At 40.7% G+C, this 26,138-nt stretch overlaps 1 protein-coding gene across 3 annotated transcripts in view; it reads left to right on the forward strand.

The window, feature by feature from the left end:
- The window catches only part of zc2hc1a (zinc finger, C2HC-type containing 1A), a 29,615-nt gene that overhangs the window by 664 nt on the left and 2,813 nt on the right, over positions 1–26,138 (forward strand). The window contains exons 2-10 of one of the 3 annotated variants that reach the window (XM_067434349.1): positions 164–368; positions 1,048–1,115; positions 1,889–2,005; positions 4,628–4,663; positions 13,956–14,097; positions 14,175–14,323; positions 21,846–21,954; positions 25,656–25,761; positions 25,847–25,957. In XM_067434349.1, the coding sequence (XP_067290450.1) occupies positions 212–368; positions 1,048–1,115; positions 1,889–2,005; positions 4,628–4,663; positions 13,956–14,097; positions 14,175–14,323; positions 21,846–21,954; positions 25,656–25,761; positions 25,847–25,957 (995 nt within the window). In that variant the 5' untranslated portion in view covers positions 164–211. Of the gene's footprint in view, positions 1–163; positions 369–1,047; positions 1,116–1,888; positions 2,006–4,627; positions 4,664–13,955; positions 14,098–14,174; positions 14,324–21,845; positions 21,955–25,655; positions 25,762–25,846; positions 25,958–26,138 lie in introns of those variants that run through there. The other 2 variants (XM_067434350.1, XM_067434351.1) reach the window with 2 other exon arrangements.

Here is a 26,138-nt window from a genome sequence, read left to right on the forward strand (position 1 = left end):
AAGATACTATCAGAGTTTTAAAAAGAGCAATATGGTGCAATGTGGCATCTGCAATAGACTCATTTGAGTGTTTTGCTTTTGCAAATAGTAGCTTAGGTATGTAAATTTACCAGTAAAAATAATAAAATATTAGTGGAAGATTATTAATCTTTCTGTAGGCTAGGCTATAAAGCACAGCCTGGTCGCCTCCCACGTCCCACCTAGCGGAAAGATGAAGGCACTACACAGCGTTTATTTCTGCGGGGAAACGGGAAAAGACCAATCAAAAATAAGGATACTAGCATGTGGAGCGGCTACCCAGAAGAGCCTAGTTGCTACAGCATCGTCCTTAGTGTCTTACCAAGCAAAAAAGATGGAGGAAATAGAAGGTAGGCTTTAAATAAGAAAAAGATGCATATGCAAATATTTTTGAATATTGTGTATTTAACCTCTAACACTCAATCCGTGTGTTTGTATAATGGAGAGCAGCTTTTGTTTATTCGTTGCGCTGTTGTTTGAGGTTATCACCATGGAACAGAATGACGTTTTGTAGCAAAATACTGACGTTTAACTGTTATTTTAAGACACACACACACACACACACACATATATATATATATATATATATATATATATATATATATATATATATATATATATATATATATATATATATATATATATATATAGCTGAAGTGATTTTGTTGTGACATTTGATTCATGTGAAGGCTGTATTAAAACAAACTTAATTCCATTTCAGTCAATTGTTGTTGTAGCTCCGTCAGGAAATATGATTTTTGTCTACAAACTGACATCCTTTAGTTCCTTCTTTCAGCATATCAGTTGTTTTGCATGGACTGACAGGAGTGACCTATTTTCACACACTGCTGCTTGATCACATCTAATTTGTTTAGCTAATCTAAAGCCACTGAATCTGAGTGAACTGGCTGCATAGACACACCCAAACAGACTAAAATATTTTTTGATCATTATCATCTTTGTGTGTTTTTCTCCAGTATTATCACGATGATCTCTGTTACTATTTATATATTTGTCTTTTGTCTTAAGAGTCTCCTGTTTCCGAAGAGCTGGTGCCCTGCAAAATATGTGGAAGAAGTTTTTTTCCAAGGGTGCTTGTAAGTGATTCTTTACGGATGATGAACCGACAGCTGATGGTTGATGTCAATTTAAAACATAGAAATCTCAACAAGACATTATATATAATATATAAATGTTATTCTGTGATATGTTACCATTTATTGGTTAGTTAGCATTCCCTGCCTATCAAATTAAAGTTTATTTACAAGTTACATTACACTATCATTCAGAATTTTGGGGTCTGTAAAATGGTAATATTAGGAAATAAATACTATTAGAATTTAAAACAACCCTTTTCTATTTTAATATATTTAAAAATATAATTATATATGAGACAGAACAGCAGAATTTTCAACATGATTGCTCCAGTCCTCAGGATCACATGATCGTTCAGAAATCTTAAATGCGATTTGGTGCTGAAAATGTTTAATTATCAATGCTGAAATTATTTGTGCTGATGAATTATTTGTAGAAACAATTTTAGGATTATTTAATGAATAGAAAGCATTTATTTAAAATAGGAATCTTTTGTAACATTATAAGGTCTTCACTGTCTTTTTTGATTAATTTAATTCATTCTTGATAAAATGTATTTATTTATTTTTTACTGACCCCAAACCTTTGAATGCTAGTGTACATGTTGCCTAGCAATATAATAACCAATTATATTGTTGTGCAGTTGCTATATCCAGATTAGCAACAAGGCATGTATCTCTCACAGGTCACAATGTAAACACAAAACCTGGTATTATTACCCTGTCAACGCAGTGCTGTCACAGTTATTGATACCCGTCCACCTTATCTGTTGTAGAAAAAACATGTGCCGATCTGCCAGAAGACAGTGGCAAAGAGAAGGAAGGTGTTTGATTCCAGCAGGCAAAGGGCAGAGGGGACTGATATTTCTACAGTCAAACCCATAAAACCAAAGGTGAGGAAACAATTTACTACTTTTGACCTGGATGTAGTTTACCATATTCAGTATATATTTCCACATATAAAGGGATTTTGGGTTCCCTTCATGTTCACAGATGAGGAGATGTGACCTGTGAGTGATTACATACAGTATATAGTCGAGACTGCTGCACATTCTGGAACAGTGTAGTTGCTGTCACCATAAAATCTATCTGCAGTAGCAAAAGTGGCATTCGCCACCACTATCTTCGTATTAATAGAACGACATAAGCATAAAGGCAAAGAATCCATACATTTTATTTGATTTCAAGTCTCAGCGACTATCAACCCATGGAAACAGTTTCCAGTAATAGTTAATAATATATAACAATAATAAGGGTATTTTGTAAGGATAGTTTACCCTGCTCCAGCACACTAACATCCAATGAGTGTTTCAACTTGATTTGATTGATTTTGATTAGATAGTGAACCATTAAGGTCACAATGAGTGCTTTTACTTGCACTTTCTTAATCCGAATACGCTGACAGTGCATATGGTTGTAAACGCTTTACCAGTTTTACTTTATCAGAATCATAAATGGGTTAATCATAAACCGATCAACATTTTTGCCCCAACCCTGTTTTTGCCTTCATGCAAACTCATTAAAGGGTTAGTTCACCCAAAAATGAAAATTCTCTCATTAATCACTCTCTCATGTCGTTCCAAACCCTTAAAGAGAGATTTCATTAGTTCATAGTTCATCATTTATTCACCCTCAAGTTGTTCCAAACCTGTATGAATTTCTTTGTTATGCTGAACACAAAAGCAGGTATTTTGAAGAATGTTTGTAACAAAGCACATAGAGCAACCATTAACTACCATAGTAGGGCTAAAAAAATACTATAGTAGTCAGTGGTTGCTCTGTCTGCTTGATTACAAACATTCTTCAAAATATCTTCTTTTGTGTTCAGCAGAAGAAAGAATCTTCTCCAGGTTTGGAACAACTTGAGGGTGAGTAAATGACATATTTTCATTATTGGGTGAACTATCCATTTATCTTTGAAACACAAATTCTAATATTTTTGATGAAATCGGAGTGCTTTCTGAGCTCTCAAGGTCCAGAAAGTTAGTAAAGACATTGTTAAAATAGTCCATTCAATAGAATTCAATAGTCCATGTGAATTCAGTGTTTCAACCTTAATTTTATGAAGCGACGAGAAAACCCGAAAAAAATATCTTTGTCATTCTCCTACATTTTTGGCGCAGTAAATAGATCAGCGTTTCCGAATTCTTTGTCAAAAAGCTGACTTTAATGCTTTATTTAACAATCCCAATGGCTTAACACATTAAATCGTATATACAAATGACAACAGATAGACAAATGTTTGTTTTGAATTAACTGGTTTATTAAAGTCTTGAAAATGCAGTTTACATGCATTGCTGGGTTATTGGTTTGCATGTAAACTGGAACAACGGGTTAATTCAACTGTTTTTTGGGAGTTATTAGTGTATCACTGTGCATGTAAACATAACGGTGAACATCTCAGTTGACTCCATAAAAAACATTCCCTATTATGATTTTTACTTTTTTTTTTTGCTTAGAATCCGCAAAGCTTCTACTTCCTTTTTAAGGAAAGACAGCTAACAAATATGTCTTACAGCTGGATTCAATAATATAATAGTGTATTAAAACGGGTTACAGACTGTGGAGGTAGATTTCTGCAGTAGTGATTTTTAACTGTCTCTCGAAAAAACAATGACTCTATTTCTGCTTCGAACTGTATAGGGAATACAAACATATCAATGCAAATCTCTGGTAATTAAAATAATTTAAACCAACACTTTATGGATGTCATTTAATAATGCCCTCTGACAAAATTCTTAGATCAAGTTAGTCAAATTCAATAAATGCAGTTACTGTGTTAAAAAATGGCAGATGCTTGAATCCAAAATTACTTGCTGTGCTTTCAAGGTATTTTTATATATTAAGAAATTTGATTACTTATGCATCAAAATACATTAGGTTTACAAGGTGTATTCATTCAAAACAAATTATCTACCTAAAAATCTAGCAAGTACCTAGCGATCTAAAAAACTACAAATCTACAATAATATTAAAGTACTAAATACATCTTGAAAGACATCATTTTGGATTTTTTTTTTTTTTTTTTACATTTGTTACAATTTTTTTCATATTTTTGTCCAAATTCTTTAAGACCATGACCATAGATCTTAATTTATAACCCTATTGTCTTACAGATTATTATTACTATAGATTTGGTGTGAATATTCCTTATTACTACCAGCATGAGGCAGCATTCCCATTCCTGGGGGGATAGCGCCATTCCCGTTCCTGGGATAGCGCCATTCTTTATCAGTTGGTCTAAAGGAATATCATGCATGGCTGCAACATGTTTGAGTTAGTGTACACAGGACATTTTGTTTTTTCATCTTCAAAATATACCTGCCAACTTGTTTGAAATGTTAAGTTAACATGCCTTGGTTCAGAACAGTCAAACTCTGGTTTGGCCTCAAGCTAGAACATAAAAAGAACTCGATCTCAAAGAGCCTCTGTTCAGAAGCTTTTCCTCCACGGCGACCCTCATATCTACCCTAATGTCCTGAAATATTCTGAAACTTCTTTTGATTATGTTTCAGTTACACAGTTCTTCCAGCAGCTCTAAGTCTGATAAAGTAAGTTGAATGTTTGATTTTGTTTGTTTTTTTCTCTCTTGTGTCTTACCATGTCTCTTCTGATTTTAAGGCTTCAGTTTTTAATATTTGCGAACTTAAAAACATTGCCATTTTAATTTTCAAATGGAGGCTATACTTGCAGTTTCTTAAAAGGATATTTCACCCAATAATGAAAATCACCCCATGATTTACTCGTCCTCAAGCCATCATAGGTGTAAATTACATTCTTCCAGGTGAATACGATCAGTTATAATAAAAAATGTATTGGCTCTGTCAAGCTTTATAATGGCAGTAAATGGAAGCCCAAAATTTGACGCCCCCAAAAAGTGTATTCATCCATCATAAACGTACTCCACATGGTTCCGGAGGTTAATAAAAGGCCTTCTGAATCAAACCGGTGGGTTTTTGTGAGAAAAATATCCATATTTAACATTTATATTTATAACATTTATACATGTTATAAATATCTTCCGCATTCAACTTATGACAAACTTAACTGGTACGGCAATGACTTTGGGCATAAGCATTTTGAACTGCGAGAGGCGTTACACTTTATTTGTAAATTGAATACAGAAGGTGGTCCAACAGAAGGTAGATATTTTACTTTATAAAGTTTTAAATATGGATATTTTTCTTACACAAATGCATTGATTTATTTCAAAAGACCTTTATTAACCCCCGGAGCCATGTGGATTTCTTTTATAATGGATGGATGCACTTTTTTGGGCTTCAAATTTTGGGCTGCCATTATAATGCTCTAATTAGCCAGGAAATTTTTTATATATATATATATATATATATATATATATATATATATATATATATATATATATATATATATATATATATATATATATATATATATATATATATATATATATATATATATATATATATATATATATATATATATATATATATATAACTGATTGTATTGGTCTGAAATATAACTGATTGTATTGGTCTGAAAGAAGAATGCCATTTACACCTCCATATCCCTTTAAATATTATATTTGTAGTTGTTTTAAAAATATGAATGCAAGATCTCTATAAGAATTACAAGTTAATGAAGGAACCCCACCTTAAATCTAGTCATTACTGTATCATAAGAACTCTGTGATTACAAGAATATTGTATCAGGAAAATAAATGGGCCATAATAAATATCTGTACTACTTCTGTCAGTCCTTCTTATCCTCAAAGAGGAGCTGTGGCTTTAGACTGAGGGAGTAAGGAGGTAGTTTTTTTCTTTTTTTCCAAGATGTTTTGACATTACTTGGCATCTATTACTATGGGATCACTAAACAATGTTTATCTATGTGTCCTGACATACAAAACAGTTTTGTTAAGAACAGTGGTTCCCTTTTTAAGTGGAACTCAACAATTCGTCTTGGATTGACGGTAAGGGGAACACCATCAGCATAACCGCTGTCCGAAGCACGTTTGTACAGACAACAATTTCATTGGTTGACAACAGTCCATGATGTCATCACCAAGTGCCTGTGAGTATAAGAGGGCACCTGTAATGTACGTCATCAGCTTTTTTTGTCTTCAGGAGCAGTTGAAGGCAATTGATATGGAGAAGCACTCGAACAAGCATTTTAGGAAGTGTGTGCATCCATGTCCCTGGTTTTTGACTCCTGAGTACACCTATAACCTGTGCATGAGAAACGTGTCCGTTCAGTTCTTGAGGGAGCTGAATGTGGCCATTGTGAGAGATTGACAGTGAGTAAGCTTTGTTCGCGCTTGGCACTATTCTTGAGTGTAGTGGGACCAGTGTCTGTTCCCCATGGCTCAGACCTCGTTGAAGCCATGTCTGTAGAGACAGAGGTTGGGAAGCTTAGGAAGATGAGGGACCTGGTCGGCAGCTTTCGGGAAGTACATCTTACGCCTAAATCTCCACCTAAGGCCTCTGGGGGACCTGGCGTCTGGAAGGCTTCATTCAGTAGCTGCTCTTAAGTGCAGAGTGGAACCTCCTCCACTGTCTGGGGTTTTGAAGTAAGATCCTCTGCCCCTCGTCTGAGCCTTAACCTGTCAAAGTAGAACCTAATATGTAGTAATTTGCCTACAACATCCCTTCTTATTATTGGACACATTTTTCGAATGCTGGGAGTATTTGGATCCTAGACTTGTCCAGGCAGGGTCAGAGTACTCTCCCCTAAATGAAAACTCTGGGGTGGTAGAGCTGAAGCTCCTGTACGGATCCCTAGGGGTTTGAGTCTTTACCCCTGGAGGTAGTGGTGAGCCAGGGTTGCATGTTCTTGGGCCGCATATGGCTAATGTCTGGCCCACAAAGTAGGGAGGAGGAAGGTTATAAAGAATTGTACATTCCTTGTCACAGAGCATAGAACCTTGGGCAATGGAATACCACCAAGGGAATACTACCACTTGACAGCCTTTATAAGACACGCCCTATATGACTGACGCATCTTACTCTTGCTAAGTAAGTTCGTAGAGTTGATTTATGCAATGCCTTTTATAGTTATGCATAGGCACAGCTAATGAGACAGGAATTTCCTCAGCATGGCGGAATAGGTATTTGTTCCACATAACGTCAATCCAAAATGCAATGTTAGGTTCCACTTTGAAAGGGAACGCCTCAGGTTACGGCTGTTAGCATGGATCCCTGAGAAGGGGACTGAGACACTGCGTCTCTTCCAGTGATAGACCATAGACCGTCATCGGCCAATAAAATTGTCATGTGTACACGCTAACTTCAGATACTGGTCACGTTGATGCCGTTTCCCATTGTGTCAATCCAAGGCGCAGTGTAGTGGTACACGATATACCGGTGCTAGATAAGTATCACGATACCATGCTTTTAAAAACGGTACTACGGTTTTCATGGTGATAAAACGCGAGACGTGGCTGTAAAAGCAGGTGCTCTTGCTGAATGACCAGCAGATGCACAAAGTGAAATATGACATTATTTTGCTTCTATTGACAACAGTCAGGACAAGCCCACAAAGCCTGTATGCTAAAGATGTTACAAAACAACACAAGCGATGGGAGCCAACACGTCGAACTTGGCAAAGCATCTTGCTGAGCAACAGGTTAGGGACTGTGATACCAACATATATGCATTATTCTGTTGGTTTAATAACGAACACAGCAGTCATTCTGATGTTCCTAAATCCGAACCGCTGCAGACGCAGTGGCTGAGTTTTGTTTTTTGTCAATGCTTTTATGTTTTCTTACAATACTAATGAGAATTTTTAATTAAAGTATATTACTAAGTTTTCATTTAGACACTAAAGAATCATATTACCTTGTACAAAAATGGCATTAAATGACCCCTCTAAAACCGTTATCCAATTATTTGCAATAATCTAATTATTAGATTATTAAGGGTTAGATCACCCAAAAAAGAAAATTTGGTCATTAATTACTTACCCTCATGTCGTTCGACACCCTTAAGACCTTTGTTCATCTTCGGAACACAAATAAAGATTAAGAGGTCTTATGGGTCTGGAATGGCATGAGGGTGAGTACAGAACAATACAGAGGGTTAATGACAGAATTTTCATTTTTGGGTGAACTAATCCTTTAATATTATATATGGACTAATTTAATTCATTGTCCAAAAAAGAAGAAAAAGAAACCATGTAAAAAGCACAAAGGGTTACTTCAGCAATTTAACAAATGGCTTCATATCAGTAGAAACCCAGAAGTATATTCGAATTATCGTACTTCCCCGCCCTCATATCCCCCTGAGACAAGAGATTTATGCATTTTATTTCGGTGACGCATTCTCCGATGACGCAAATATTATAAATATTATAAAGACTACAGCCAGTAGAAGGAGCTATTTCCGCATGTTTTCAGCCCGTCCATGGGTGGTTTTGGTGCAGGTGGTCCCTGAACTGATTTTATGACAATGAATGCAGTGGGAAAGTGATCCAGTAATTCAGCGGTGGCTTTGGGAGTGGCCTCGTAGGGCAGCGAAGCAAGTGCATTCTGGGAGTTGTTGTCTTTCATCCCTATGAGACACAAATACATTTTCTGTCTTTTCTCAGTCTAGAAGGCACCAAATTAAAAAATTATTTCACATTTCTATTACATTAATGACCTAGTTTAAATACACAGCTTAATGCTAAATCACTGAAGTAACCCTTTAACAACTAGTAAACAAAAATTTTGATTGATCAGTTGCTTATATTGTTGGTGCCAGACATGCCGGTCTGAGTATTTCACAATCTGCTCAGTTACTGGGATTTTCACGCACAACCATTTCTAGGGTTTACAAAGAATGGTGTGAAAAGGGAAACACATCCAGTATAGCCCCCGTTTCCACCGCAGGAACTTTACCCAGGAACCAGGAACTTTGGGTGGAACTTCGTGTGTTTAGACCGCAGGAACCAGGGTCTAAATGAAGTTCCGGGTAAATATTTCCCCCTCCAAACGGCCCTGCTCGCGAGGTAGTACTTTTTCAAAGTTCAGGAACTTTCGAGGGCAGGACTTGGGCGCTGAACATGCTGATTGGTTTAAATCAAGCACCATTTTATTTCAACGGGCATTTTTAAAAGTCTTGCGAGGTTCAGTCTCGTTCAGTAAATATCAGTCTTGCGCTCTGTCTAATGGCGCGCGCCACGTGCAATGTCCGTAATAGCTGATAATAATATACATTGTCATTTTAAATCTAGCTTTACAAGCTTTCTGAATATGCTGCATGCTGCCGAATCTGCATATTAGTGCTCTTTTCTGTCGTTGTTAATTACCTCTTTAGTAAACCTATACATAACCAGCAGAAGCAGCACAGCTTGAATCTCTTCCATACTCGTTATTAATTTTTTTTCACCATGTAAACGACCTGACCGATTACTTTTAAGTGTGCGTCCTTACATGACGTGACAGCGCGCGCCGCGCTCATGTTGACAAGAGAGGAAAGTTAATTTTTCGGAGGGGTAAACTTTTTATTTCGTAAGTTATGAAGATAATGTTGGAGTAATGACACAGCTTATATTGCCCCAGGCAGTTTTTACTTTAACTGCGCCTGACAGAATTTTTTTTTTCTTAGATGACTATTACATTTACAACAAATAAATAGCTATAAATAATACTGTATTAGTCCTGGTGGCCATTAAGAGTTGCTATGGCTACAGTAAACACACTCCAGCTGCTGGAGAAAACAGCGTTGACATTTTTGAACAGGCAGACAAACTGCATGTGACAAAATGATTGTGATTGAAAGTCATTCACATGTAAACAACAGATCGGTTTAGATAACGTCTCATGTAAATAGTCCATCTTTCAGTCGGTACACACAAAAATGATTACTGCAGTAAGACATGTCCTTCACTGACTTGGAGGAACAGTCGCGCACAGTCCTATCACCGGACTAATTTGCCTAATCTTCTCGGAACTTTAGATCGCGGTCGAAACGCAGACAGTTGCAGGTCTGGGGGGAAGAAAAGTTCCTGTAAAAAAGTTCCTGGTACAAATTGTTCCGGGTAATTTTGGTGGAAACGGGGCTTATGTGTCAGTCCTGTGGGCGAAAATGCCTTGTTGATGCTAGAGGGCAGAGGAGAATGGGCCGACTGATTCAAGCTAATAGAAGAGCAACTTTGACTGAAATAACCACTCGTTACAACCGAAGTATACAGCAAAGCATTTAAAAAGCCACAACAAGCACGACCTTGAGGCGGATGGGCCTCAAGAAGACCCCACCGGGTACCCCTCATCTCCACTACAAATAGGAAAAAGAGGCTACAATTTCCACGGAGCTCACCAAAATTGGACAGTTGAATACTGGAAAAATGTTGCCTGGTCTGATGAGTCTCGATTTCTGTTGAGACATTCAGATGATTGTTTCAGAATTTGGCGTAAACAGAATGAGAACATGAATCCATCATGCCTTGTTACCACTCTGCAGGCTGGTGGGGGTTGTGTAATGGTGTGGGAGATGTTTTCTTGGCACACTTTAGGCCCCTAAGTGCCTATTGGGCATTGTTTAAATGCCACAGCCTATTTGAGCATTGTTTCTTACCATGTCCATCCCTTTATGACCACCATGTACCCATCCTCTGATGGCTACTTCCAGCAGGATAATGCACAAAGTTCAAATACTTTACACATACAGCAGTGTTGGGTATGTTACTTAAAAAAGTAATTATTTATAGTTACTTATCACAGATAGTAACTGTAAAATGTTACATCAATTACATTAAGTTAGTAAAATAGTTACATAATTAATAAAGTAACTAATTACCAGGGAAAGTAGCTATTGTGTTACTTTTTTTATTAAATGTTCAAATATGTCTATGTTCGGATAAAAACCGCTTCAGTGATATATAATAGCATATTAAATATATAATATTCAGCAACTGCCAGACAGAAAATTTAACATGCTGGAATAAATTATTAAATGTATAATGAAATCCCAAAAGTGAGATCAAGGAATGTTATTCAATCAGAACTCACACACCAGCCTTTCTTTGCATGTACCAATCCACTATATAATATGCAGTTCATACAGCAGATAATCTCCATGAAGCCCTGGAGGAGATGGTGTCAAGAGAAATGGGGACTGAACCTGTTAAAAATAGCTGGCCTATCCAATGCCTCTAACAACAAAAAGGCATTTGATAACTACACCTGGAAACCATGTTTTGACCATAACCTTCATCTGTCTGTAGGGAAAGCATTAGGCCTGGCCCGTGTCTACAGGCTCCGGGTAATTGTGTCTGCCTTTTCCAGGTCAAACAAAATGAAGAACTTGAAGAGAAAACAAGACCTTAAATCTACCTATGCAAAAGCTCATTCACAATGGCCCTCATTTACCAATCTTGAATGGAAATGGGCGCATATGTTGGCGTAAGATTATGCTTACACTCCTCTCACCGCCTGATTTATGAAACTGTGCGCACCTCTGCAATCCAGGTGCATGCAATACCTGCCCTTGATAAATGCCGCGGCTGAAAACGATCGTCATTAGAATAACACGCCCCTATATATTCAAGTCTCTGCCTCCCCCACGCCCTCATTTTACGCCATGGACACACGGAAGACGGCAAAGAAGCGAAACTTCTCCGACATGGAGATCGGGCGCGTCTCAATCATCTTACTAGTTCACTAGTCAGGGCACTGATTAGGACATAAGTCAATGGGCTGACTCCCTGATCAGTGCACTGACTACTGAACTAGTGAGATGATTGAGACGCGCCCATCGAGACAATTAGCAGGGAAGTGGAAAAAAGCGAAATTGTTTTATTTGGGAGTTTAAAGAGTGGGATTAAAGGCACCCAAAAAACAAACGAATATGGACCTAAATTACGAGTACTGTTAATAGTGTGGAGGTTGAGAAGCACATTCCAGCAGTTTAAAGATGTTTGGATGATAAATTATGCCTACCTTACAGTGCATTATTTTACAGCGCATGTTTTGAAACAATTAGCATTTAATTTCGTATCACGGCACATGTATTGGGGTGTACGATATGATGATGTGATGTGGAGTACCATTCATTCACATTAATAATTGCATGACAATTTGTAAGATTCTTTTTATTATATTTTTATGATTTTTATTATTAATGACGCTTATTGTTATTTAGAAGAAGAATGTCGTTATTATTTATTTTATTAATATTTAAAAGAAGAAGAATGTAATTTGTATTATTTTGCCAGTTTGAATTATTCAGTCCCAGTCCGTGCGCAGCTTCCGTACAGACTCGCAACTGGAGGAATACATGCCTCAAATGCTTTGGTAGCCTATAGTCACACAAATTAAACATTGAATACGTTGCACAAAAATAAACACCGAAGTTTATAATTACTATGTTGTTTTTGTTTTTTACAGTGGGTCATAATATAGCAGATCTTTGTTCAGTGCGTTTTGTGGTGTTAGGAATTGTTTTTCTCAAACGTGCGTACACCACCTCCTGAGCTGGCGTAGGATTTGAGCGTGCCGTACACCAACGTCCATATTGATAAATCTCAAAGTCACCGTGGGTTTGGGTGTACGCAAGGTGTAAGCTGGAAATCTGGTGTACGCACTTTTGATAAATGAGGGTCAATGAGCCTACATGCTGGAACTCCACCTTTTGACTTGGTGGAAAGATTCTGTATACAGTCTGTGCCATTTTGCCTGAAAATCAGAAAAGTCATCTGATGCCTTTAGACTACAATATGGAAACACTAGAGATTGCTTTACCGATGTTTTAAGTGGAGAGAAAGACCCCACTTCTTTATTGCCTATAAAATGGAAATTACTTTCCTTTCTGATACTGAAGAAAGGAGAAAGCACTCTTTCATGTGAAGTGAAAGAAAAAAAATAACACATCAAGATTCACTTCACAGCAAGATACAAAAGCAGACTTCTAGACACTGTTCTTTACACTGCAGTGTTTTTTTGACCAATGATTTGTTACCATGGAGTAAGAGGTGAAAGGAGCACTTTTAACAGCAATCTGTAAAGCTTCATGACAGCAAAAGAATGAGGTCCAAGCTTACATTACTCACTGAGTGGCCACATTGACTCTTGTTTTCATTGCTGAGAACCTGGAATTGTCCAGAAAATAAGTCCAACTGAGAATATGACAACAACAAAAACAGGAAAAAAAAACACCTTCAGGTTTTCACATGTTCACATTCTGCAAACAACAAACTTTCTATTGTGAACCAATGGTTGTTTGAATAAACATGGCTATAAAGAGAAAAGTTTTGTTTATTAATAAAAACAACAAAACATGTTTTTTGCCGTAGTATTGTTTAAGTATCGGTATTGTGATATTTAAATTAGGTATCGCATCGAAATCAAAAATTAGGTATCGTGAGAACACTAGGCTAGTGTCTTGTTTCCCTTTTAAGGGATTTAAGATAATTATGTTGTAATGATGACAAAGCATACTTTCAAACTTCTTTATTACCAGAAATTAAGAGTAGAATTAATTGAATCATTAAAAAATTAATCATTATTAATTTGGTCACTAGTGTAAATATCAGTCAATATTGGATATTTAATTGTGCATACTTCTTTACCCTATTCCTACATTTAGGTTTCCTAACACTTAAAAAAAAAAAACATAAATTTCAGGTTTTTAGGTTTATTTTCCATTTTAAATGTACAAAATAGTATAGAATAGTATACTATATTGACCCTTTATAGTGTTCATAGCATGGAAATAATTATCAGAATTTGAATAAGGATACATAACTACATTAAGTAATTAGTTCATCCTCTTTTGGAGGTTATGTATTAGATCATATAGAAAATGAATTTTACCCTGCATTCCTGTGGAATTTTGATAAAAATACACTTGTCTGTTTTTAAATTAAATGTCTGCTTTTAAACAGCCTGAACCACCTAAGAAACAGTCCAATTGGCGCCGAAAGCATGAAGAATTCATTGCCACCATTCGCGCTGCCAAAGGCTTAAATCAAGTCATGAAAGATGGTGGACCCCTTCCTCCACCCCCTCCTCCATCTTATGATCCAGGTAAAAAACAACAACAAAAAAAAACTTATTTTTGGAATAGTTACATTAATTTCAGTAACAGCAATTTACTTTTTCAGATTATATCCAGTGTCCCTATTGCCAGCGACGCTTCAGTGAAAATGCAGCAGATCGACACATCAAGTTCTGTAAGGAGCAAGCGTCCAGAATCTCCAACAAGACCAAGTTTCCTGGAAGTGATAAAGCCAAACCTCCAGCCAGGACTCAGGTGAGGTTTCACTGTGAACATCACTTGGGATCAGCCAGTGGGTTATTTGTTACATTTTTTTAGGAAAAGGGTTATAACATTTTAATAATGTAGTGTAAAAAAAAAAAAAAAAAGCCAGTTACCAGACATTTCAATTTATTTTAAGTCATATTGTGGCTCCCTTGCAGGCTAGTTTAAAATAACACTTTTTCATCGTTACAATTTGTCTCATTAAAATCTTCAGTCATTTAAAGTGTCTTTTTATGTACTTAAAGAAGTGGTTCTCACATTTCCCCATGGTCATGAAGCTTCAACCCAAGTTTTTCCCACAACATTTGAGCTTGGGCAATTTGGTCTGGTCTTGATTAATAGAGGAGTAACTATACCCAAATAGAAACTGTTCGGACCAATGAAATCATCAGGGAGGGCTTTAGACAATGATGGACAGATGATCAACAGTAACGTAATCATCCACTTCATCAAAGGCATTTGGGTTGAATTTGTTCAAAACCAAAACAGAGAGCTTGTTTGTATATGCATTCACCTTTACTATTTCTCTTTGAAATGATGATCATGTTGGTAAGTAACTGTGTCCTTAAATTCTTTTTTTTACAACACCGGCAAAGATCGTTTGTTCCAGCACGCGTGCAGACAGTGTTGACAAGTTTTTACATCACTTTTTACATTGTTTTTACGTCGCTTCAACCCGCGGACATGGAAAACAACCCGCAGAAAAAAATGCAGACTTGGCAACACAGTGCAGTTGAGTTCTGTTGACATTTGACAACTAATGTTATGCGTTGCTTCATTGCTCTGATTGGTTGTAGGCAGTGGTGGAGGAAGTACTGAATCTCAGTACTTAAGTAAAAGTACAAGTAACCAGAAATATATTTACTTTAGTAAAAGTAGAAGTACAACTCTACTTAAGTAAAAAGTAAAAAGTACCTGATTTTAAATGTACTTTAAGTATTAAAAGTAAAAGTACTTGCATAAAAATGTATTCTCTTAATGTCTAATTCTAATAATTAAAAAGAAGAAAACCGTATGAGCGGTGGCATTTTAATTGAGTTAGTTTTGGGTTAATGTAATTGTTCTTACCATCTGTTGCCTAGTTTACATTCTGACTTACAGTTCTGATTATCTGCAAAGTTAAATGTCATTTTTCTGAAGCAACATTCTCATCAGCTTTGATGTATTTAAATCTTCATATTTATGATATTTTTACCTTTTATAAAGGACATTTTCCCCTAATCTTATTAAATATAGGCTTTGCTTCAGCTTTCCCTTTATATTTTTAAATTTGATTAATAAATTAAATTAGAATAAGATACAATAGGGTTGTTACCAATCAAATTAAATAATTAACACTGAAAAATTGCAACTGCACTAAATAATGCTATGAGATTGTTTTAACTAAAAAAAGTTAACTAAACCACCAGTAGATGGCGGCAGGTGAATCCTTATGAGAGAGTCATTGAGTTGATTCGTTCAAACGGCTGATTCGTTCATGGGCAATGAATCTTTAATTCAGTAACGCACTGTTGCTGTGCAATACGTTATGGTTCAGATGTGGAAATCTGATCTTGGAAATATTTTCGCTGCTGAAATAGAAGAAAAGCATTAAAGCAATCAATAAAATGTAAGTGACTTGATGTTAATTAATTGTTTATGGAACTGTCAAATGAAATCAGTGTCACATTTTCTGTCGTAATGGTAGGTTATTCAGGAAAACTACACTTGTTGGTCGTGTCATGTGATGTTTTTTTAACTGTTATAAAATATAAAAACTAAACATTTTGAATTTTTAATGCAGTATGTTACTGAGTTTCTTTGTGTGAGCGGGGCTGATTTGTTTCCATTTCTCCTCGAGAGGCTGCGCGAGCCTCAACAGCGCAACCGTCAATTCATTAGCCTATAACATAAATGTAACAAAGTTCGATAATGGAAGGAAGGAAGAGGGCACGGGGGTCGGCTAGACGGTTGATGCTTTCTTTATTTAATCTCATTTACTGTCAAAACACACTCCGTGGTGTATAGTTTCTCTTTCTCAATGTCACAACGATCACTTCCGGGTCGGCACTTCCGGGTTCCAGTTACTCAGTCTCTGGGGTTTGTGCATCAACCGTCCGTCTCTCTCTCTCCCTGGTCTCTGGTTCCACCGAGGTTTTATACCCTCTCCGCGCTCATTACTGGAACAAGAGACAGGTGTTATTAATCTGCGTCCAACCCACTCACTTACCGCTCGTCCCGCGGCCCTCTCTCCCGCTGCAGACCTCGCTGAACCACGCCCCCCTTGCCACATACCCCCACCGCCCGACTCAGGCCGGGGAGCCGTCCGGCCTGCAGCCCCCCCCCCCCCCCCCACCCCCTCCCATTTCTGGAGAGGAAATCGGCCAGAGCCATCTGAGCACCCGGCCTGTGGACCACCTTGAACTTAAACGGCTGAAGAGCCAGATACCAACGGGTGATCCGCGCATTGGTATCCTTCATGCGGTGGAGCCATTGGAGAGGAGCGTGGTCCGAACAGAGAGTGAACTCCCGCCCCAGGAGGTAATAGCGGAGAGTGAGAACGGCCCATCTGATGGCCAAACACTCCTTCTCTATGGTGCTGTACTTAGCTTCCCTCTTGGAGAGCTTACGGCTAATGTACAGCACCGGCCGCTCTCCCCCCTCCACCTCCTGGGCCAGGACTGCGCCCAGCCCCCTGTCCGACGCGTCAGTCTGCAACAAGAAAGAGAGAGAAAAGTCAGGGGAGTGTAAAAGCGGCCCGCCACATAGAGCAGCCTTCACTTGGGTAAAAGCCTGTTGACACGGCTCCGTCCACTGGACCGTATCTGGTAGCCCCTTTCTAGTAAGATCAGTCAAAGGGCTGGTGAGGTCCGAATAATTTGGTATAAACCGTCTATAATATCCCGCCAGCCCCAAGAACTGTCTTACCTCCTTTTTGGTCTTGGGCCTCGGACAGGTTGCAATTGCGGCAGTCTTATCAATTTGGGGACGCACCTGCCCATGACCCAAGTGGAAGCCCAGATACCTTACTTCCACCCGCCCAATCGCACACTTCTTCGGATTGGCCGTGAGCCCCGCTCCCCTCAGCGACCTCAGGACCGCCCTCACATGCTGCATATGCCGCTGCCAATCGTGACTATAAATCACTATGTCATCCAGGTACGCAGCAGCATATGCAGCATGGGGACGCAAAATCCTATCCATGAGTCGCTGGAAGGTTGCGGGTGCCCCGAACAAGCCGAAAGGAAGCGTGACAAATTGGTGTAATCCAAACGGCGTGGTGAAAGCTGTTTTTTCTTTGGACAATGGAGACAAGGGGATCTGCCAATAGCCCTTTGTTAAGTCCAGTGTCGAATAAAATCGAGCCGTGCCTAACCGATCAAGCAACTCGTCAACCCGCGGCATTGGATACGCGTCGAATTTCGACACAGCGTTCACCTTGCGGTAGTCCACACAGAACCTGACCGAGCCGTCTGTTTTGGGAACCAAAACTATCGGGCTCGCCCAGTCACTGTTGGACTCCTCGATTACTCCCATGTCGAGCATTGCGCCTAATTCTTCCTGAACTACTTTTTTCTTGTGTTCAGGCAAGCGATACGGCCGGCTGCGAACTACCACGCCCGGCTCGGTCTCGATATGGTGCTGAATCAAGTCAGTACGTCCCGGTAGGGGCGAGAACACGTCAGCGAACTCCGCCTGCAATTTCGATAAATCAGTGAGTTGTAACGGTGAGAGGTGATCTCCCCCAGGGGCCAACGCGACTGATTGCGCTTTAATGCTCGCCTCTGGCCCGAGATCATCCTCTCCCCCGATCACCGTTGCCAACAACACCGATTCCACCTCATTCCATTTTTTTAGCAGGTTGAGGTGGTATATTTGACGTGCCCCGTTCCTATCGGATCGTATCACTTCATAATCGAGCTCACCTATCTGTCGTGCGACCTCAAACGGCCCCTGCCACTTTGACATTAATTTTGAGCTCGACGTTGGGAGTAGAACGAGCACTTTCTCTCCCGGTGTGAATTTGCGTAGTTTAGTACCCCTGTTATATGACCGGCTCTGGCGGTCCTGGGCTTGCAACAAATTCTCCCTAGATAGCCGCCCCAATGTGTGGAGTTTTGTTCGCAAGTCCATGACGTACTGAATTTCGTTTTTGGCCAACGAAGGCCCCTCCTCCCAAGTTTCTCGTAGGACGTCCAGCACCCCCCGTGGCTGCCGACCGTAGAGAAGCTCGAAGGGGGAAAACCCCGTGGAGGCTTGCGGGACCTCGCGCACAGCAAATAAGAGGGGTTCTAACCACCGATCCCAATTTTTGGCGTCCTCCTGTACGAATTTACGGATCATGGATTTAAGAGTGCGATTAAATTGTTCGACCAAGCCGTCTGTTTGTGGGTGATAGACGCTGGTTCGAATGGATTTAATGCCCAATAATCCGTACAATTCGCTTAACGTGCGTGACATAAACGCCGTGCCTTGATCAGTGAGGATTTCCTTCGGAATCCCCACCCGGGAGATTAAACGAAACAGTGCGTCCGCAACACTCTTCGCCGAGATGTTGCGGAGAGCCACTGCTTCCGGATATCGTGTTGCGTAGTCCACGATAACTAGCGCAAAACGATGTCCGCGTGCGGATCGCTCTAATGGCCCGATGAGGTCCATCGCAATTCTCTCGAAGGGGACCTGCATTAATGGAAGGGGGCGCAATGGCGCTTTTGGGGCGGCCAGTGGATTCACCAACTGACATTCCGGACAAGACGCGCACCTCCTGCGCACATTGTCATGAATGCCTGGCCAAAAAAATCGGGTCATTAAACGATTCAGCGTGGCCGCCTGTCCCAGGTGGCCCGCCATTGGGTTAGAATGAGCCGCCTGGAAAAGCATTTCCCGGCGGCTCTTTGGTACTAACAGCTGGGTTGTATCTAGCTTTGTCTGAGTGTCTTGGGTCACTCGATACAACCGATCCTTAATTATGGCAAAATATGGATACGAGACAGGCAAGGCAGGTTGGAGAGACTGACCGTCAATCGATCGGACCTGTTGGAAGGCATTTTTGAGGGTCTCATCTTGTGACTGCTCCAGCGGAAAGTCATCGCGGTCCGAGAGAATCAGTCTCTCGACCCCGCTCGGTTCCGCTGAAGCTGTCCTCAAGGGTCCCGTCTCAGTCTCCCCAAGCTGCACTCGCGCCGCCCCCCTCCGCGCCTTCTTCTCCCAAGCGGCATCCGCGCATAACGACCCCAATAACGCCGAAAAGGCGGGCCAATTTGTCCCCAGAATTAGCGGATGCCGGAGGTGTGGACTAACCGCCACCTCTACACTATGCTTTTTCCCCCTAAACTGTATCGTGACTGGGACAACCGGATATTCCACCACATCCCCGTGCACACACCGCACCTTAACCATACGGCTTGTATCCAATGCCCCAGGCTGCATCAGGCTTTGATGGATCGAGGTTTGGTTACATCCTGAATCCACCAAGGCCTGATATGTACCCCCCTTGATACTTACAGGAATTTGGTACTCTCCTGCTTGATCGGGGGTGGTCCGCTGGACGTCCGGGATCCGGATCATTGTCCCGATGTCCATCCTCGGACATCGGTCCACAAAATGATCCGGATCACCGCACCGCCAGCAGGCCAGCCCAGGCTTACCCGCCACCCCTGCGGCGGGGAGTGGGTTGGAAAATGAGCGCGGGGAGGGTGTGAAACCGGAGCCATTGTCGCCACCCGCCCCCAGCGGCCCCGCCCCCCTGGGCGGAGCCCGCGAACTCCCGGACGGTCCTGGGCCCATCCCACCCCGGCCTCTGGGGGGAACGCGAGGAGGGCCTGGAGGACGGGACCTGGGGAGAGGGATAGGAGGAGAGGGAGACACAGAGGGGGGAGAGAGAGAGCGAGAGGTTAAAAGGGGTGCGCCGACCCCCGGGCACGCCACCAGATGGTCCTCCGCCAGGTGGATGGCCGTCTCCAGCGACGTGGGCCGGTGGCACTGGACCCACTCGGCGGTCTTCTTGGGTAGCCGAGCGATAAACTGCTCCAGTACCACCAGATCGACGATGTGGTCCACGTCGCTTCCACCGGCCAATAGCCATTTGCGGCACGCGTCCCGGAGCTGTTGGGCCATCGCGAAGGGTCGGCCGGCCTCGCCCCACTCCAGCGAGCGGAACCTCTGGCGGTGCTGCTCTGGGGTCCGGCCGACCCGCTGGATGATGGCCCTCTTCAGGTCTTCATATTCCAGGAGGTTCGCCACCGGCAGTTGTTGGGCGGCCGCCTGGGCTTCTCCGGTCAGCAGAGGAATGAGGTGCACCGGCCACTGTGCCCGGGGCCACCCGCAGGCCTCTGCGGCCTTCTGAAATAGGTCTATGAAGGCCTCGGGATCGTCCTGTGGCCCCATCTTGTGTAGGGGCACGTGGACCGGTGCGCTGGCGAGCCCGGCGGCTTCGGCGCGAACCTCCCGGTCGATCCAGCTCCGGAACCTCTCGCGGTCCTCTTGCTGGCCGCGGACGATGGCCTCGAAGCGGCGCTCCTGGTCCGCCCGCAGGTCCAGCATGGCCTGGTGTTGTTCCTGATGGAGGGCCGCGAGAGAGGTGATGATGTCCGCAAACGGCGAGGCCGAGGGCGTTGGTGTTGTCATGGCGGCGGCGCGGTCCTACTTCCTTCCCGGGTTTCGGCACCAGTGTAACAAAGTTCGATAATGGAAGGAAGGAAGAGGGCACGGGGGTCGGCTAGACGGTTGATGCTTTCTTTATTTAATCTCATTTACTGTCAAAACACACTCCGTGGTGTATAGTTTCTCTTTCTCAATGTCACAACGATCACTTCCGGGTCGGCACTTCCGGGTTCCGGTTACTCAGTCTCTGGGGTTTGTGCATCAACCGTCCGTCTCTCTCTCTCCCTGGTCTCTGGTTCCACCGAGGTTTTATACCCTCTCCGCGCTCATTACTGGAACAAGAGACAGGTGTTATTAATCTGCGTCCAACCCACTCACTTACCGCTCGTCCCGCGGCCCTCTCTCCCGCTGCAGACCTCGCTGAACCACGCCCCCCTTGCCACAATAAATTATATATTATTATCCGGGCAAGCCTTAATCTCGAGCTCTGAAACTGATCAGAAAATGTAACGAAAGTGTAACGAAATGTTGTAGAAATGTAGTGGAGTAGAAAGTATAATAATTGCTGCAAAATGTAACGAAGTAAAAGTAAAAAGTATGCTCAATTTATTCTACTTAAGTAAAGTACAGATACGTGAAAAATGTACTTAAGTAAAGTAACGAAGTATTTGTACTTCGTTACATTCCACCACTGGTTGTAGGTCTGTCCAATTGAGGTCCTTCCTGGTTCGGTTTAAACACGCCCCATAATCACAGCCCAATGGAGCAGTATCAGACTCATATACTGACTAGAATTGAGTATGACCATGTCAGGCTACAAGTTTTTAGGAATTTGAATGAAGCTAATTTCTAAAAAATACACTCGATTACACATTTGTTTACACTGCTTTGAGTGGTTTGATATAAACTTTGCATGTTCTTGCGTCTGCAGTGCAAACCTCCTGCAGCAAAGAAGGCAAACTCTCCCGCTGTACCCGCTGTACCCACTGTGTCCTCTCGTCTACCTCAGCGCTCAGCCTATGGGCAGGGTGCTGGCACAGGTATAGACTCATTAATTTAGTTTTTTTTTTTTCATTTTGCTGCTGACATACTTGTTCAATTATTTCCCTCTTGTTATTTTGTCAAAAATCACTTTTATGAAGCAACCAAAGCTATTACTTGCATGATTGCTCCTGTTGCAACCCTCAATGTTTTCCTATAATTATTTCAGTGTTCAGTTTACACTTAGGGAGGTTTTTGTGAGAGGAAGATCACTTTGATATAAAAAAAGGTGTTGGTGCTGTGACATGGCACATAAAGGGGAAGTTCACCCAAAAATGAAACATTCTGTCATAATTTACTCACCTTCATGTCGTTCCAAACCCGTAAGACTTTAGGTCATCTTCAGAACACAAATTAAGATTATAATTAATGAAATCTGAGGGATTTCTGTGTATCTCCTTCCAAGCATGTGCAGACACAAGTGGTTCTCTTGCTACTGATTTAATTGAAGACTTTTCTCCAAGTCCACTGTGAAAACTAAATGCAGTATAAACAACATAATAAAGAATTTTTAATTATGTTAAAAACCTACTTTTGCAAGCTTGTCCCTGTTTTTTTGCCCGATCGGAACCAAACCAGTCTAGCACAATTCTCTGGACTCTCTAGATTAATAATTATCAAAAAAAAATATCTATACTAATATCCTCTGTATATAAGAAGAAAAAATAAACATTTCAGTTGTAATATATATACAGCATAGTTAGGGGGGTTGGGGGGCATGCTCCCCTGATAATTGTTTTTAATTTTCTGATCTACATATGAGCATGCTAAGACATTTGAAAGCCAAAAAAATTATGAGAAATAGCTTTAAACTAAGTCAGTGGGCAGTAAATTATTTGTCAATTCCTGCTCCCTCCTCATCTCCATCTCTCCTTATTTTGCCCTGTCTCTTCCCCTCCAAATGCATTCAACAAAACATAGGATACATTTATAGTTAGAATATTTTTTTTATCTGACATTAATATTCATTAATGTTTCTTGTCCTCTCACATTGACAGTATAGTTAATTATCACATTAAATCACAATATAAATTAAACAAAAGTTTATTAGTTTGCCTGATTATTTTTATCGGTAGTTTAACATTTCAATCCTAAAACAGCAGCAAAATATGAAATGCTTAGTTCAGCTACCACAGTAACCACACCATACCTGGAGGAGGTCCATATTCCACGAGTAGGAATATAGTGTGGCCCCTTTAAGAGCTGCGCGTTCCCTATTGAACTGCCGGTGCGCCGAACTGTGCCGCGATTCACGTAAACAGTGAGAGAAACACGGACTCGAGAGCGCTGTTGTTCAGAAAAGTAAGCTGCGTATTAGTTTTAACCGATTGTAATGTATTTAGTTCAATAAACTAAATACACATGTACTGTAAGCGGTGATGGTGTTAATTATTTACCTGAGTGAGAATGAGCTTGAAGTGAATCGCGCTCTAACTGCAGAGAATGTGCTCAGTGAAAAAAAATGCACTTTTCTTTTGACCTAAAATAAAAAGGGCAGGGCTTTGACGCAGACGCACTTGTAAAATGAAATGAAAATATAATTTACTTTAATTTACTACAGCCTGTAATGTGAAAATTCTATTTATCTATAATACTCTTGACATGTGAATTTTATCCAAGTTAGATACTTAAAATAAAAAATAAAAAAGAGACAATTTTCTGCCATTAAAAACATTCTCTCGCGTACCCCCGGTGGTCAGTCTGCACACACCCAGGGGTGCATGCACCCCAGTTTGGGAACCGCTGCTCTAGATCAATAATTATCGAAAAAAAGTTGAACTTTTTCATTTGGATGGCTATAACAGGGCCATTTAGAAAAAAAGGCGTGACAAAATACACCCAAAAGCCTATAAATCCTAAGGGAAAACTCAAAACTTAACGGAAATTGTTGGGTATATGTGGCATACCATGCTGATGAAGCATGCAAAGTTTTATGGAGATCGTAAAAGCTTTAAAAACCATGCATTTCCTATGGTAAATTGCCTATATTGGCTGTAAATGGACTTTTCCATTTACTTTTCCATCTATTATTTCAGTGTTCACTTTTCCATCTATTATTTCAGTGTTTAAAATCTAAATAAAACTTAATGTCTCTAATGCCTCTGTGCTTAAAAGGCCTTAAAAGCTTGAACCCCGTTAAATGCTGCTCGCAGCTTCAATTCTTTTTTTTATTATCAAAGATACATTACTTGGAATGGAATGGAATGGAATGGAATGGAATGGAATGGAATGGAATGGAATGGAATAGAATAGAATAGAATAGAATAGAATAGAATAGAATAGAATAGAATAGAAAGTTTATTGTCATTACAAGTACACTGCAACAAAATATCGTTTGGAGCAAGCCTCCGGGCTGCAGCCAATTACAGCGCTGCCACACGCTCTCCAGAGAAAAAAAAAATGCAGATTTTGCAAAGCATAGCATACGTACATACAAGAAACACAACATAACATAACACAGCACACGTGGTTACGTGATGGAATTTTTAGTTTGGATTGGGTAAGGAAGTGAGGGAAGGAGGAGGCAGACGGATGGAGGGGGGATGGGATCGGGGTGGGAGTGTATGATGCGAGGAAGAGTCTGAGTTTGTGTTGTGAGAATGTCAGCCATAACATAAGATGTTTACAGTTCAGTTCTGTGGCTTGTCCTTGAAGGGAGATAAGGCAGTGCACAGGGAACGATAGTAGACCCAGCTGTCAAGCTGACCTCCCAACCGAGAGAAAGGGAGAAGGTGGGGGTTGAAGGGTGAAATGAAGCAATTTTAATCCATTTAGTTGATCTTCGGTAATTTGTCCGGATCATAATCAATCAATCAGTCACTGATCCTCAGCGTTTCCTGGCGCACCGGTTCATGGAGTGACTTGGACATTTCATCCAATATCATACCCAGACCGGTCATAATCCGTAGAAGTTCACCAGTCTATCCCCGTGGTGTCCACTCTTTTCTGTGCCTCCACAGTCCGAGCTGAGATGTTACGGTTCAGTTCATCGATCTGTGTCACTCTCTGATCTAATACCTTCAGTCGTGCCCTCACAACTCCGAAGCACCCTATAATTTCCACAGACAGCGGCTCGGTGGCAGCTGTCTTACAAATCTTCCGATATTTCAGGGCAATCCCAAGGCCAAGAAATGATCACTATTGCCTAGATATTGTAGTTTGTTTGGGCGGATTGGAGCAACAGTCATTAGGATGGATTATTGATTTCATCTTATTGACTTAGGAGTCCTCTTGACTTCTCCTAGTGTTTCATGGATTTAAGAGCTAGTTTAGTGATAAAATGCTTTGTGAAATACTCTTAGACCAAAAAAGGAGGTGTCCCAAAATTAGGACTGACACGCCCATTATTTTTAAGAGTTTCTCATATTCTCCTCAAGTTAGGAGCTACTTTTACCTTTAAGATTTTTTGTGAATACGGCCCCAGATTTGTTAAAATAATAATACCGTATTACATTTAATTATAAAAAAAGACAAAATAACAAAAAAATTATGAAAATAAAAGGGAAAATATAAAAATAAAACAGTATCTCAGTGATACTAAAATAACACTGATGATGATGATACGGGCCATTAATATCTCAACCTGTTCCTAACAGAAATCTTTTTTATGGTTTCTGATGATTTGCAATACATAACATGAAGTGTAGAGATGATACTTATTAATCCTATCAAAACTTTTTTTCCCCTTCTCCATCTACAGGGATTCCTAGCAGCAAAACATCATCCACTGGCTCATTAAGGAGTGTATCATCAGGATATTCTCCATTACGAAACAACTTATCCGGCTTGACCAGCCCTCCCTCGGAGTAAGTCAAAAGGTCACTGACTAATCAAGATTTGTGACATTTTTTCCGCAGGCTTATAAAACCAACATTGCACTTGTGTTTGCAGAGGGAATATGAAACCCAAGGGGATGGTTTTGCAAAGCTCCCTAAGAAGTCCGCCTTCTGGTATAGGGATGAACAAGAAGAAAGTCCAAAATACAGATAACTGTATTTCAAGGTATGATGTTTCAAGTATTGATGTACTGCCCTGCTGCATTCTTGGGACTTGCGATGAATCTGAATGAACCCCTTTGACTATTCAAACCTTTTCTAGCACAACGCTTGTGTTACGTCCTATGAGTGTCTAGGGCAGTGATTGGGAACCTATGGCTCGCCAGGTCTCTCACCCGTGGCCAACA

The sequence above is a fragment of the Pseudorasbora parva genome, chromosome 24, assembly GCF_024679245.1.
Source record: "Pseudorasbora parva isolate DD20220531a chromosome 24, ASM2467924v1, whole genome shotgun sequence".
Taxonomy (NCBI): Eukaryota; Metazoa; Chordata; class Actinopteri; order Cypriniformes; family Gobionidae; genus Pseudorasbora; species Pseudorasbora parva.